Genomic DNA, 15935 nt, shown 5'->3' with positions numbered 1-15935 from the left:
TCATCAATTACTTTTCGTTTGGTCAATAATAACCGATATATTCAGTTCATGATTAGTGGGTGGTCTCTTGTGTCAATTTTCATTTTCATTGCACAAAAGATGAATATGTTTTATATAACGGAACGGTTATTTTCTAAAATTTTATTACACGTGTACATTGAACTCTCCTAACAGAAAATCTTTCGATTTTGATCCAAATTTACCGGAATTGTTCAGTAAATAGCTTTAATTTTTTCTTTTATGTCACAATTTGACTTGAATCTTTATATTGTATGCTGCAGCTTTCTGGACAAAATAATTTTTGACCTGAAATACATTTATTGAAAAACACCTACTAGTTTACCTTCTATAACACAGGGAAGTAGACACAAAGGATCAAATTGAATTATAAAACTGACTCATTGTTTATTTTTTAAAGTTTGCAATTCTTGCATCGTACAGATATTTTTTCAAGTAAATGGCTCATTAAACCGATTAGAAATTTGATGCTACTTGCTCGTCCTATCTATAAATGATAGCTCTTTATGGATTCCGTACGTCAAAAGCGTTTAATTTCTGGACTTAATTATCAGGAACGCTCAAACCTCAACATTAAAAACAAGGATCTTACATAAAAGGGACCTGGATGAATACTCAAAATTATCTAAGGTGAACTTTGCCTGTAATAGTCGCAAATATTTAGTTTTTAAGTCCGACATCAAGAGAAATTTTTAATCAAAACAGTGAGTGAAAAGATTGCATTCCAATGAAAATAATAATTTCTGGAATCAGTAGCGCATTGAAAGATTGACAATAAATATATTATGTCATATTGTGTATAATTGCATTCTGCAAGAATAGATAAGAATTCGATAAATGAAAAAAAAGATTAAAATTCATAATATATTTGATTATTTTGTATTTTTTATTTACTTTTGTATGTTGCCCTCTATGTGCTTCTTTTTGGACATTTCCGTCGTTTTTTTTTTTGTCTAATTGACGATTATATACAATATCCTCTATAAATGCACTGCCGATGGTCGTTTGTTCTCTCTGGGTACTCTGGCTTCTTCCACCAATAAAAAAACGGAATGCCACGAAATAGAAAATAGTGCTGAAAGTGACATTTAACACCAATCAATCAATCAATTCTTTTGTTCATATTTACTTGATTATTGTTTAATTTGCATTCAGCATTCATAATATTGATATAAATAGAACAATCATCTTTTATCATTTAAATTTCGCGGAAATTACCTGTATGAGTCAGTTTGTTATGACACCGGATCGTATGATAACTTTGACTGGTTCTCTTCCGTTTGAATCATTAATCCGGGTCGGTTATATTGCCTACCATTTTACAAAACAATCGAAAGATACGAGGTTATTCTATAATAAAGTACAATTTTCAAGTTAGTATTACTCTAATTTCTTATACATATTATATCTTAAAATATATATGTCAAACAAAGAATAGCGGATTATAAACGTCAAGACTCGATATCGTATAAAGAAAACTATGGCTGGCTGTATACTTGTTTCTTTCAATACAAAAGTGTTACGGTACCAGTTTTACACCCATAATAATGGTGTTTTTTTATTCCCGGTTATTTCCCAGTGTGTTTTACTCACTATATTTGTTGGACATCAATGCGCTGAGAGGCTTGAGTAAGTATTTATTGTATTGCTTTTGCATAAATCAGAAAACTTTAAAAAGTAAAAAAAATCTGTGTTTGTGGTGTTTATCAATCCAACAAATAAATGGGTATTTCATAATATTGTGAAATCTATTCCGTCTCGTTCCAGCAAATCCAATGACATTGGTGTTGCCTATTCTTCGATATAATCTATATGCTTCATACATGAAAATAGAAACATCACCAACACTTACAATGTTGATAGAATTATTGCTCCCGCGTTTATTTTTAAGGACGAATTTGGTGGCTGCATGTCTTCAAATGACTACGACAGGCCACATCTAGTGATTACAGATTTTGTTTCTGTACAAAAAATTTTAAAAATCTTAATTCTCTGAAACCGGAGTGAATGGACCTCATCAAATCTGAAAACTTAAAAAATTTCAGGAAGACATTTTATTACTACAAGCTGGTGAACATAACGTTGTAGTTTAGTATATTTGTCTCTACGTTTTGTACACATAATTATGGTACTAATATCATAAGAATAGTTGTTAATCAATGACGATTTATATGGTATTAAATTAAAAAAAAACACCATAAGATTCCTTTTAGCGAGAAAGTTCCCTGCTGTGGCCTTCCTGAATTCGCGCCCAACGTTTGAAATATTCGAAACATATAAAACATTCAAAGATGAATAAATTATCCTATATACTGAATATCAGCGAACGAAAATCACAACTTTCCCAAAAAGATGCATAAACATCAGTTATATTTAGAAATATATTGCAAAAGATTAATAAATGGTTATTTGTTGTTCAAAATTTATACTATATAAAAGTATATTCGACCACAACAGAGAAGTCTTTTGCGACGAATTAAGGTGACTACATCCAAATGAGAATGTGCATGATCGTATCAATATTTTTTTTCATGTCGCATCTTTAAATGCAAGGTTCAATCTATTTATTCGGATGCAATCAACTATGTGTAAATATAACAACATTCAGATATATTGATGATGTTATTTCCATTAACAGTCCAAACTTTTTTGATTGGGTTCCGTTAATATATCCTCCAGAACTAGAAAATTAAAGAAACAACAGACACGGCTTCCTCCGCCTCATTTTTATACTTATACCTCGAATTTGACATGAGTGGTCATCTCAGTACATGAATCTATGACAAACGAGACGATTTCAATTTTGAAATTATCAATTTCCCCCACCTTAGTAGCAATATACCATCTTCACATGCATATGGGATATACATTTCCCAACTCATTCGGTATTCAAGAACTTGTTGCTGCTCCCAATACTTTATAAGACGTCACCTGTGTCTGAGCAGAAAGTTGACGAACCAGGGTCATGTAAAAGAACGTCTAGTCATTTTTCTAAAAATGTTCATCGGAAGATATCAAAACCTTATTGATAAATATTCCGTACCAACTTCACAAATAATACATGATGGTCTTGAATAAAATTGCGAATGCAAATAGGGAATGTGTCAAGGGGACAACAAGCCGACATCAGAGCAGAAAACAGCCGAAGGCCACCAATGGGTCTTCAACACAGCGAGACAATCCCGCACTCGGAGGCGGGCTTAAGCTTGCCCTAAACAAAAATGTTTACTAGTTGAGTGAAAATGGACGTCACACTAAACTCAGAAACATATAAATGAACTAAAATAAAAAAAAACATACAAAACTAACAAAGGCCAGAGGCTACTGACTTAGGACAGGCCCAAAATGCGGCGGGGATAAACATGTTTTGTGAGATCTCAACCCTCCCCTTATATCGTTAGCCCTTGTAGAATAAACAAACACACATCAGTACGCACAGTAAAACTCAGTTTAAAAGAAGTCCGAGTCCGATGTCAGAAAAGGGTAACAAAAGAAACTAAGCAAAATGACAATGATACTTAAATTAGCAAAGGACTACTAGCAGTTACTGACATGCCAGTTCCAGAACAGAATTAAACTGAATTAAAAGATTATGTCTTCATCATAAGAAAATCAAGCACAATCCCTCCCGTTAGTGGTTTTGTATCATGCCATCATAAAATATATGAGAAGAACATAACCCGTGTCATGCCAACAACTGGCTTTAGAATAAATGTGTTTATTTCCGATGCAAAGATCCTTTGATGTATATATTCTAGGTACTGACGTTGTTTATCATCTTAATTTACGTGTTATTTTGTTCTTTTATTTGTCTTTGTAAATTATTAGCCTTTACTGTTAAGTCCATGTTTTGTAATATCCTTTTGGCGTGGCTCGGTACTTCTGCATCCCGCCAATGTGTTGTTGTGCTGTGGTCTTTCATTTTTGTTTATGTGCTTTGTCTATATGCCATTTTGCTTTTCTTTGTTGACATTTTTGTTTGTTTTTATAGTGATTAAGATTATAACACAATGTTGACTGTTGTACCCCTATTTTTGACATTTTTACCTATTATGTCTGTTTGTTTTGCTCACACATTGTTGTCAATATAATGGAATTCTATGCGACTGTCAAGTGAGAGGTTAAGCTAGCTATAAAACCAGGTTTAATCCACCATTTTCTACAAAAGGAAATGCCTGTACCAAGTCAGGAATATGTTAGTTGTTTTCCATTCGTTTGATGTGTTTGAGCTTTTGATTTTGCCATTTGATACGGGAATTTCCGATTTGAATTTTCCTCGGAGTTCGGTATTTTTGTTATTTTACTTTTTGTAGTCAGTAGTGACTTTTTTTTAGCAGAATATATATTCTGCTAAAAAAGTCACTACTGACTACAAAAATATATATATGTAGCATTATGCTAATGATAAATCTACAAAAGTAGAAACTTACATACAATGCAAATTAAGTAACAGATTATTCTATGCACTTCATATAAAAGTAGCAAATAATATGTTATTACAAATGCATGTACAGTAGTTGTTTACATTCGTGCCATTTTGACAGTGGTCAATAGTCATCTCATTGGAATTCATATCAATTTATTTGTAGTATAAATCGCCATTTAAATACTGTTACAGTTGTCCGTTTTATCATCTCGAGTGAGGAACAGTTATTTTCATTCTTTCTTTTCATGCAACACATAGATAGAAGATACAATTAGAGATTACCTGCTGTGGTTTCCACTAATTGGTACTTGTAGGTTGCACTTTGTAAATACAGCTGTTTCTCAAACCACGCCTCTTTTGGGGAGATATAGAATATTCATAGATAATTAATTTTGTTTACATACTGGTTCCCAGTTATGATCTCTAGGTTTCATCTCATAGAGACATAACTTGGGAATGTTACCAGTAAATATTCATATGCATATTGTCTATATAGAAATCTATGGTAATCCCACAGTCAAGGTAGGGATAGTTAAGAAATTTAGTGTTAGTTTAAACTCTTAGAAGTTCGGGGCATATAAACGTTGAAAATATGCCGCACAGCCCTATATTTTGACCTTTGAAAAAAATTGTAGTGCATATGAACTTTCCATTCTAGGATATGATTTTTTTCAAAACTTCATAGTAAAAGTGGTACAGTTTTAGCCGTAAAAGGAGTTCCTATGGGAAATTGCATTGTCAATATTTACAGAAATGCAACCTATATTGGGTGAAAAAAGAGAACATACAGAATTAAACCAAATTTGGTTTATCTCACAGATTTTAAAGAAATTAACTCAAATACGGAGTTTTATAAATATTTCATGAAGATTGAGAAAATCCTGGGCCTTAACTATGATGACTCAGCATAAATTCACAGTTTACAGTATGCATAGTTTACTTAAAGCCCTGAATGCAAAATAAATTCATAATATATGCATATTTGTAAGTTAAATTGTTTAGAAGTGCTTATATTTACTCTTCGCAGTCATTGAAGCTCATAGATCCGTCCTGAATATTATTGGTGGGGTGTTTTTGTCCTGTCGATAACCCAAAAGTAAACTGTAACGCCTAAATCTGCTTTTTTGTCACCGCGGCATAAAAAATACAAGCTTAAAATACAAAAATATCTCAACAAAACTTACAATAGTTTGTTCTAGCCTGAATATGTACTAAATATTCCATATTGCTAGAAACAGCAGAATAATTTAGGAAATTCGATGCCCCAGGGGCAAAAAACAGAGAAAATTGCCTACCCCCTGGGTCATAAAACAAATAATTTAAATTGTAAATGCTATGATTTTATGATTTTAAAGGTCTTTATATAGAAAACAATAACTGTGCTTGGAAGTTATGCAAAAATTAGATGTTAGCAGTCATTTCTATAAAATTTTAAGTGAATTTATACATCAGACTGGTATCTGCATACATACAACTTTTGCAAATATGGATTTGTTTTAACACTTCTAGCTCATATTTTAGCTAAATTATGTCAGATATATGATTAGAGATGATACTGTTGTGACAAGAATTCTAAACTGACCATTTGAGGCAGAAATTGTGAACTTTCATTGACAAATAGGCATACAGTAAAATGTGGACTGGAGACACATGCAGGATTTGATACTTTATATAATCTTGAATGTTGGAATGATTGACTGCAAAACATTACATTTACAGTATTCTGAAATACTTTCAATATGTTATCAGAACAGTTTTAAACAGGTTCTAGGCATTTCATGTCAGACAACACGCAAATAGGGTAAGCTGGCAATAATTAAAGTCTTGTTTTCAAATTCTTTAAAAAAATTGTAACAGGGGAGGGGGTATCAAATGAACAGTAAAAGAAAACTTAGAGTTTATGCAGTGATTTCTTTAAGGCTATAATTCTGATAAATAAGTATTAATGTGAGAAAAAGTGTTTTTAGAGAGTTTTCTATTGGAATAAATGTTTGTATAGGTTGCACTTTGTAAATACAGCTGTTTCTCAAACCACGCCTCTTTTGGGGAGATATAGAATATTCATAGATAATTAATTTTGTTTACATACTGGTTCCCAGTTATGATCTCTAGGTTTCATCTCATAGAGACATAACTTGGGAATGTTACCAGTAAATATTCATATGCATATTGTCTATATAGAAATCTATGGTAATCCCACAGTCAAGGTAGGGATAGTTAAGAAATTTAGTGTTAGTTTAAACTCTTAGAAGTTCGGGGCATATAAACGTTGAAAATATGCCGCACAGCCCTATATTTTGACCTTTGAAAAAAATTGTAGTGCATATGAACTTTCCATTCTAGGATATGATTTTTTTCAAAACTTCATAGTAAAAGTGGTACAGTTTTAGCCGTAAAAGGAGTTCCTATGGGAAATTGCATTGTCAATATTTACAGAAATGCAACCTGTAATGGGGTTATACATGACACAAACATATGTAATAATATAGTGAAATAAGTTGAAACTATAATCTATCTACAATGTAAGGAAAGAGTTAGACTGTTTCAGATTTTGCAGCAATTATAATTTTAAAGTCAGCTGAATCAATTATATTTAATTTCAAAAAGTTTTACTCAGATAATTATACTGAAAAGAATTGGACAGCAGGTATCTGTATTAATTAAACCAATTTTATTGACAGGTTTTGTACATGCAAGTCTTAGAAAGTCTAAGATAAAAAGACAAAGTTACAATGGAAGAGTATAACATGTATCTACCCATTCTGAATAAATTAACCATAGATCTATTCCCAGGGATACTGCGGAATCTTCTGGAATCTTTCCTGAATCACACCCAACTTCCTGATTGGTACGCATCTATTAGAGGAAGAACATTTTTCAGCAAGATTGAAGAAATTTACATATTCGAAAGTCCACAGAAAGGTTATCAACAATTCGATTTAAGTCTTTTGATAAAGATTTTGAAATTCATGTGTGGAGCAACAACCATTAATTCACATTTAGACTCTCTTTGCCGAATTAGAAACAAATTATCTCATTTACCAAATACAAATATTACACGAGATGAGTTTGACTCTTATTTCAAAAAATGTTTTGATGTAGCAGATAGTATTGAGAATTACGTAAAGACACCAAATGATGTAGCCAATGCTAATGAGAATCACCCAAGTAGACCAGGACGTTTATGTCAAAGGATTCATGACATACGTGACAAAGGTTTTGACTTATTTTCAGGTAAGGATCTGCAAAGGAATTAAAAAAGATTACATATTCTAATGTATTTATGAAAAACATAATAATAAGCATAGCAATTGAGACTGCTTTTTTTGTGTCTGCTTAGCCGGGGTCTCTATCCATCGTCTCTTGTCCTGCTACGACAAAACTTGAAACAAGACATTCAACAATAACCATCAGAAATACATTATAATGAATTATTCGCAGAATCTTCATCACATCACAATTTCATTATAACGGTGGCACATTCTCAAAATGTCCCGAATGAATCAACCTCAGGTCATTATCAACATAAATATTTACGTCATAAATATATGTTCTTCAAACTTAATGACAATTCAAAAATTCAGATCATTCCCTTACCATGATTCAAAAAGAAAACGTCATGTTATGCTAATAATCTTGGTTCGAAGGTTGCAGCTATGATCATCTTCATTTTCCAAAATGTTAAACCGTTGTATAGTTTCAATCTCTTAAATATTTGACGGTTATAAAACAAAAGTAGTAATCTAGCGCATTTAGTCTGAAAAGCATATATCTATGACGTACACTTTTTTGGTAAAAAGGGCATACTTTTAATGGGGATGAATATTGGCATTTCGCAGAGCCGAAAACAGAAATTCGGATTTCGATATCAAAACATACTGTACTGTCATTAGTAACACAGTTTTTCAATTGCAGTTTCACATCAAAGTTAAGATTATACTGAATGAAAATGTTGGCATTTGCATATAGCAGTTCATGTCATACGTTATTTGAAATATGTTGATTTAAAAGTATTATTCTTATATTTATTAACTCCTACAGGTCAAACAATGATCGATAAAATACAGAGACGACTGAATCAGCTACAACAGAACGTAAGTCTTTTTATTCCAAGTTATATCCAGTATTGTGTATTCGTCCTAAGTCTCGTTGGATTTATTTACAACTTTATTGTAATATAGTAATTTAGAAATATTGACACAAGATCTTAATCTCAGATATGCTTGAGAATATGTCAAGTTGACTGTCCCTCTGGTATCTTTCGTCCCTCTTTTATGTAATATATTTTTTTCTAATTAAATCACAGGGAGAAAGAATCACAAATTCAGAAATTAAAAGGGAGGCAATGACTATAGAATCGGATATACAAGAATTAGTGCACCAGAATGACTCACAGAATGTAAAGCTGTGCGAGCTGAAGAAAATGCTTCATCGTGTAAGTTTAATTTAATTTCAATATACTTTAATGTGTTAAAATGGAATCATTCATAAGATGAAGCTTATAATGTGTTTTTCTTTCATACTCATCGTTTACTTCACGAACAATGGCTAGTCCATACTTTATTGGCGAAAACATATCAAACAACAATTTAGATTTTGCAAAATTAAAAAGTAACTGGTAATGGGTGAAGGGCTAGAAATCTGGACTTCAACTGGAAATTTACATGTAGAAAAAATGACACTCTCACAACACAGTCCAAACCGATCGGACGTTTTTGTAACGTATCTATACATACCTTATATCTAATAAAACACCCCTTTCCATCAAACAATGCATTGACGCCGAAAAAGCTTACTTTTTTGTGGTCTATTTTCACCCATGGAAATTTGTTTTAATGGTATAAAGGGAGATCAGGGGTATACGTTAATAAAACAGCAAAACAACGTCAACAAATAACAATACACCAGGAGGGTTATATATAGTCTTCCAAAATGGACATGTATCTTTACAATATATCAAATTATTAATGGTATCGAGTTTATAAAAATTGTGTACAATAAAAAGTAAAATAACAAAAATACCGAATCCAAGGAAAATTCAAAACGGAAAGTCCCTTAACAAATGGCATAATCAAAAGCTCAAACACATCGAACGAATGGAAAACAACTGTCATATTCCTGACATGGTACAGACATTTCCTTATGTAGAAAATGGTGGATTAAACCTAGTTTTATAGCTAGCTTAACCTCTCACTTGTATGACAGTCGCATAAAATTCCATTATATTGACAACAATGTGTGAGCAAAACAAACAGACATAATAGGTAAAAATGTCAAAAAATGGAGTACAGCAGTCAACATTGTGTCATAATCTTAATCACTATAAAAATTAACAACTATGTCAACAAAGCAAAACAAAATGGCATATAGACAAAGCACGTAAGCAAAAATGAAAGACAAGAATACAAAAAAATGACCATAGCACAATAACATAATGTGTTGCAAATATCATAAATCAACATATGATCACTAAATAAGATTTTGTACTATTAAATTTTGAATAAGCCTTGTAGTTTTTCCCTAATGACATCTTATATTTTATTAGGTAGAAAAAACGCTAGAGCCACCAGATGACACTTATGCGTTACATATTTGGAAATAAAGACTAGGTAGATATAATAACACAGCTTAAATCTTTGTAAGAAGTAAAGTAGATTACAGAATGGCAATAAAGGTGTATCATTAGTTACATTTTCAATTGTCGTTTTCCGCGTAATTATTTTTCTGTATCCTGATAAACTTTTTTTTCAAAGTGCAACTGATAGAACCTATGAAATCAATTAAAAAAAAATAATTTGCCAATGAATATTTCTGAATGATTTAATTATCAATTTATATTGTTCTATTAAAGATTTTTTTTAAAAATAACACAGAAATTTTATTCAAAGTTTAACTTCATGATGTGATTGTTCAAACAATTTAGACTTTAAAGAAATTATCTATTTAACAAAAATAAAAGGCATTAGGCTAAATTACACATAGGAGAAAGTACAATATATGTTAATGATAAATCAAAACCTTTAGTTACATGTATCTCATAAAATGAAAAAAAATAAGGTTTAAATAGGCTTCAATATTTTTGCTAAGTATACTTTATAATATTACAGATCTACCTGTTGTTCATACTGCACTACCAAGATACCAAATAACACAACAGACACTGAATGGAGACAAATCATCTACAAAAAATCAGGTATTCTTTTCATCCAAATGTTAATTACAAATAAGTCGACTATTTTGGGTTTTTTGTATTATTTGTAAGATACCATGCATTTTTTTTTATATTTTTGAAGATAATAATATACGATTAAAGGGACATTGCTGAGTGTGTAACAGATTAAAAGATAAAAGATACACAGTGATTAGAAGATGGCACATAGAAAGTAACTATGATCTTCCTACTTTATTATGTTTTTAACATTCTATATTTTACATATTATGAATAAAAGGATATTGAGGGTATTCGTCAATTAGACAAGACAACAAATCCAGAAAAGACATCTAGGTAAATAAAACTGGCTTCAAAGGTGACCTTGTGTGGTACTTTCGTTTACTTACATACCATAGATAGGAATATGGTATATGACTTTGCAATAAGAATCGATATTTGGTAGTGAATCGAGGGGTCTTTTTCTAGGCCATAAATCTGAAGTTCTATATATTGTCACTAGTATTTACTTTTATCTTAAGTGGGAGTCTGTGATGTGCAAGATATTTTACTAAACTAGTTGCAATGGATGGGAGCGGGAATTGAGTTTCCAATTTTCTTGTTCGTCCTTAAAACCGTCGGTTCATTTTGTTTCATTACCGTTAAATTTGTAAAAGATTTAAGGGACTTAACTAAATACAATTAGGTCACAAAGTTGACACATTTTACATTTTTCATTCCAATTCTATGCACTTTGATAACAAAGTTTTATGTTTCTTCACAATTGCTTGAATATGCTTCAAAGAAATAATAGTCAAGATATTGGTCGATAATCATAAAAATTTCAATTTTGAGGGTTACAGAATTTTAGGTGTTATTGCAATGGGTGCAAAAATCGGTTTTGCATTTACCTATATTTTGATTTAGTTTGAAATATGTTTTCTCTAAATCAGATAACTAATAGACATCATCACTACACAAGTTTATGTGTTTGTATTTTATTTCCAGATGGTATGCCAAACTACAGAGACAACAGAGTCTTACACAGGCACAATAGAAGAACAATCACAATGCAGGTAACTAGAATATTATGAGAATGAGATTCCTGGAATCATAAAGTAATTTTTATTTCGCAAGTGAAGATTTTTTAAATTAATGTGACAGTAGTTTACCGATGTTCATATCTCCTAATTCGATTAGGAAAAGATAAATCACGGAAAATGAAAAAAAATGAGGGAATCACATAAACTCCAAACGGAGCGAGACCGGGTGCGTCCGACAGGGTAAGCGTCTCCTGCATCACATCACCCGCCATGCAAATTAACACTCAGTCAAATTGTCAAAAAATCCAAACTCATTCAAAATGTTAGCTAGTGGTATAAAAATGACCTGATGAATCTTTGATATTTGTTAGGTAACACGTGATGTCTTTGAAACAATTTCAAAGTAGGGAGTCCCAATAATGTATACCATCTGGTCGACGAGCATGTTGATGACATATTCAAATGTTTCTTCTTCTTTTTATAGTAACTGATAATGAATTTGCTTTTAAATAAAACCGTAGTAGATGAAAAAATTTAAATAGTGTCTGTGTAAATATTTTAACAAAATACTTGGTCCGTTAACTTTAAGATCCTCACTTGCTTTGTTTAATCATTCTCGTGATTTATAAATTTTATTTTCAGGTTACAAAACCAGCCATCAGACTCTACAACCGTCCAATCTAACGAGATCCTGTCGATTCCGCGTGCAATTGAAAACTGTAGAGAAAAAAGAATTTTACAACAGCAACGTCCGATACCTCATTACCGGAGACCAGAAATACCACTTAAAACAGTATCAACAGTTAGAAACGTCACTGAGGAGTCCATCTTATCCGGGTCAATGAATTCTCCTTTACCTCATCGGTGTACACATTCTTTAATTACAGAACTACAATCAAAAAACGATTACAAAAAAGTAAACGAAAAAAGACCACACATTGCTACCAAAAATGGTGATGCAAAGAAAAGTGTGTCACGGGAAATGTGTTCAACTACAAATAGGCCTGGAAGGAAGCAAAAAGACGATGCTGCCGCTAAGAAGGATGGAAAAGTATGCAGTGCATATCCTTCAAAAGGAATGCCGTCTAAATTAGAATCGACTGTTGAAGTTGAACAAAGTCAGTCTGTAATACCACAACAGATGATAAGATATTCAAAATGTATAGGTGAAGTCGACCATGCCCTGAATGTTACTGATAACAGACTCGTTCTTCGAAGTTTGTCAATTGAAACTAAACAGATTGTCAATAAAATAGAACACCATTTCTTTTTTTCTAATCCAAGACATGGACTTGATTTAAGGGATTGGGTGGAGAAACAACTGCCAAAATCAAAAAAATGAAAGATTGGAAACATCTCACAAAGATTCAAAGGAAAATATGTAAGTCGTAGAAAGGAAAACGTACTTTGAATTATCAAGACAAAGACATTATCAATAACAACAACCAAAAAACCACACGTTTTAGTAGCAGCATATATAAATAACATCAATGATTTTTAAGTTTAAAGTAATGAGAAACATCACATGATTCATAGTAAATAACTCAAATATTGAAATATACTAAGTTTAAGTTGACCAACATGTATTTTAATTAAAAAAAAACTTTTAATTAGATATGTCCAAAGGAAATAATTTTGATTATTTTTGTTGAATAATAATTGTACCTTATGGTTTATTTTATTTGCTATAATAATTTATTTAACTGTTATATTTAGATGTATAAATCTACTTATATACTTAGGAGACAGAAAACGAAAACCGAGAGAAAACAATGCACTTGTTACCAAGCATTAGGCGTTGAACTAAGAGATGACGACCAAGTAGACGAAGATGCGGATCCTTATATAGAAATAAGAAGATGTACGTAATGAGATAGATATATATTAATTTCTTTGTTAGTCGTTTTAGTTAAATATTTCATGCAATTTTCTTCATTTATTTCCACTGCTACTTATCCTAATGAGAGATTCAAAAAGAAAGGCGAAAGACAGCAAAGGGACATTCAAACTCCTAAGATCACACCACATCTTATTTTAGGGTTGTTGAACATACTCTCTAAAACATATACAGAGTCACACCAATAATTTGAACAGTTTGATATAGTGACCAAAATCGTATTTTTTATTTATCTTGTGGTCTAAGTTATAAAAAAAAACCATAAATTTACTCAAATGATCAGTCCAATTGTTTTTCTTCTAAATGTCAAGTAGTGAATAGTTTATGTTATTTGAAAACAAGAATATATATTACAATTGAATAAGTATGTTCTGGAAAGTGGGTCTACCGGGATAAGAATATGAAATTGGGGCTGTCATAGATAAAAGAAGGTTTGATGGCTAGGAGATATGTAATCAGGTATTTTCATTCTTTCAGATAAAGAAATATGTACTGAGGACGTCGCGATCCTTCATTCAGATCGAAAGGAAGATGGAGCACTGGCAGAAAGATATTTAAATCATTTGAAGGCAACAATGATTGGACTTACAGGTGAAACACAGGAAGCGATATTTCTCCCTGGCATAAGTGTATTTGACATCAAACCGCTATTAAAATATGAATACATATTTGTGCTAATCACTAGATTTTATGAACGTGCAAATATATTAAGATACATAGTGCAAACTTTACTTCATTTATCAATACGTTGTGATATGAAAATATGCAAACTAATACCGGTCTTCATGGAAAATATAGGACATTCACCCATGGAATTCATTCAGATTCAACCACTGAAGTTTTACAAAACTTTAGAACAAAGTGAACACAAACAACTTGAAATCAATCCATATTATTGCAATGCTTTGAAAGCAATATTTAGAAAACGACAGTGTATTGACTAACAATCATTTTTAAAACATGAATTATTTATTAAATATATTATAAACTGTTTATAGTCCTTTTCATAAAACCTCTGCAAGAAATATTCTTCATAAAGATAATCATGTTGACGACTACTTTGCTTGAATTGCTCACCCTGTGTACACAACAATATATGTATATGTACAATATTTGTATTTATTTCATATCGATTAAGAATTAGCTTCTCTTATTGGATAACAAGGGGCCACATGACATTCTTTATTCTTCAGTAATAATTTCTATCGGTCTTTAACAGAAAAAAAAACGGACCGGACAACCGGTCGTTAACAGACTTTTACATGTTAATGACCGATGGGGCGTGGTTTCTCTGTCCCTTTAATTGAAGAACTGGTCATTATCATGATACATGGACTGCCAATAGGACAGTGGTATTGACTGCGACAATGTCAATACCACTGTCCTTTGGGCAGTCCATATATCACGATAATGACCGGTTTTTCAATAATTATTATGTAAACAATATGATATAAGCATAACAATTGCAAATATAATCTATCCCCTACCGTTGTATCCATTTCAGCTTTATGTTAAATAGGACAATGCTTAATGGTAGGTTTACTTTTATAGATTTGTGAGAAAAACGTAAAGGTACCATACAAATCTGGAGTAGTTTCAAAGTTTGAATTTTAACCGTCGTGAACAATCAAAGGCTATTGGCCCATTGATGTAGTTAAACAACAGAGTAAAGCGGAAATAATTGCACATCATTATTATTCATGGTGTTCACCAGGGTGAAAATAGTGTATGTACATTAAGCAAGGCGAACACAAATTATAAAAAAAAGAATTGCATGAGACAGGCAACTTAATTCTCCAATTATTAATGGGTAGTTCCTATATTGAGCTAGGTAAAAAACCAATCAAATGTCAATATTGGCAAGCACAGGGAGGGGAGAACATTTGTGGCGCATTTTCATATTTTGAATTAGAAAAATTCAAAAAAAAATTCTGATGACTGGTACAAAAACTGACCAATTGTGCAATTAGTTTTGAAAAGACAAGACACCGGAAACACATGGTTAATATGAAATTAAACAGAGTTCGAACAGAATGAAAAGAAGTAAAGCTGGAAATCGAAATTCTTGGTGAAATTATAAAGAGATAGGGGATATTTCCAGACATTGCGCCTCAATCGGTAACGACGTAATTTTACGTTTTCCGACGATAATCGAGTTTTCTTCTCTTTTTTTTGGGGCCGTTCTTAAAAGTTTAATTGCTTCTCAGAGTCACAGTTGACCAGCTTTATGTGTTATTTCATATCAGATCTCTTTATTTCAATGAACCTCAACGGTTGACTGTGGTATAGAAATGTTGTTATCCCTGTCATCCGGCAGTAAAACCATTAAGTGGGGGGTTTACTCCTGGTTTGCCCACTTTTAATTATACCAATTATCTATAAGTAAAGAAAACAAAAAAGACA

The 15935-nt window shown here is 31.8% G+C and overlaps 1 protein-coding gene and 1 long non-coding RNA gene across 2 annotated transcripts; both read left to right on the top strand.

Annotated features, from left to right (window-relative positions):
• The first annotated feature begins 1516 nt into the window (after nucleotides 1-1516).
• LOC127738603 (uncharacterized) lies at nucleotides 1517-8894 on the top strand. The gene is made up of 4 exons (XM_052249937.1): nucleotides 1517-1647; nucleotides 7126-7678; nucleotides 8486-8538; nucleotides 8751-8894. Exons 2-4 carry the CDS (start codon nucleotides 7177-7179, stop codon nucleotides 8892-8894), a joined length of 699 nt encoding a protein of 232 aa, XP_052105897.1. The 5' UTR covers nucleotides 1517-1647; nucleotides 7126-7176.
• Nucleotides 8895-10643: 1749 nt separating this feature from the next.
• LOC127729402 (uncharacterized) lies at nucleotides 10644-14525 on the top strand. Its single transcript, XR_007994607.1, has 4 exons — nucleotides 10644-10827; nucleotides 11601-11668; nucleotides 13378-13496; nucleotides 14010-14525. It is a non-coding gene; the product is annotated as an uncharacterized LOC127729402 (long non-coding RNA).
• Nucleotides 14526-15935: the final 1410 nt, after the last annotated feature.

Source organism: Mytilus californianus, unplaced genomic scaffold, assembly GCF_021869535.1.
Source record: "Mytilus californianus isolate M0D057914Y unplaced genomic scaffold, xbMytCali1.0.p SCAF_1, whole genome shotgun sequence".
Lineage (NCBI taxonomy): Eukaryota > Metazoa > Mollusca > Bivalvia > Mytilida > Mytilidae > Mytilus > Mytilus californianus.
This window is presented reverse-complemented; position numbering and strand designations above follow the sequence as displayed.

Coding starts and splice junctions, on each gene's coding strand:
- LOC127738603 (XM_052249937.1), top strand. CDS start 7,177: ATGGAAGAGTATAACATGTATCTACCCATTCTGAATAAATTAACCATA. Junction 7,679..8,485: donor AGGTTTTGACTTATTTTCAG/GTAAGGATCTGC, acceptor TAACTCCTACAG/GTCAAACAATGATCGATAAA. Junction 8,539..8,750: donor TGAATCAGCTACAACAGAAC/GTAAGTCTTTTT, acceptor ATTAAATCACAG/GGAGAAAGAATCACAAATTC.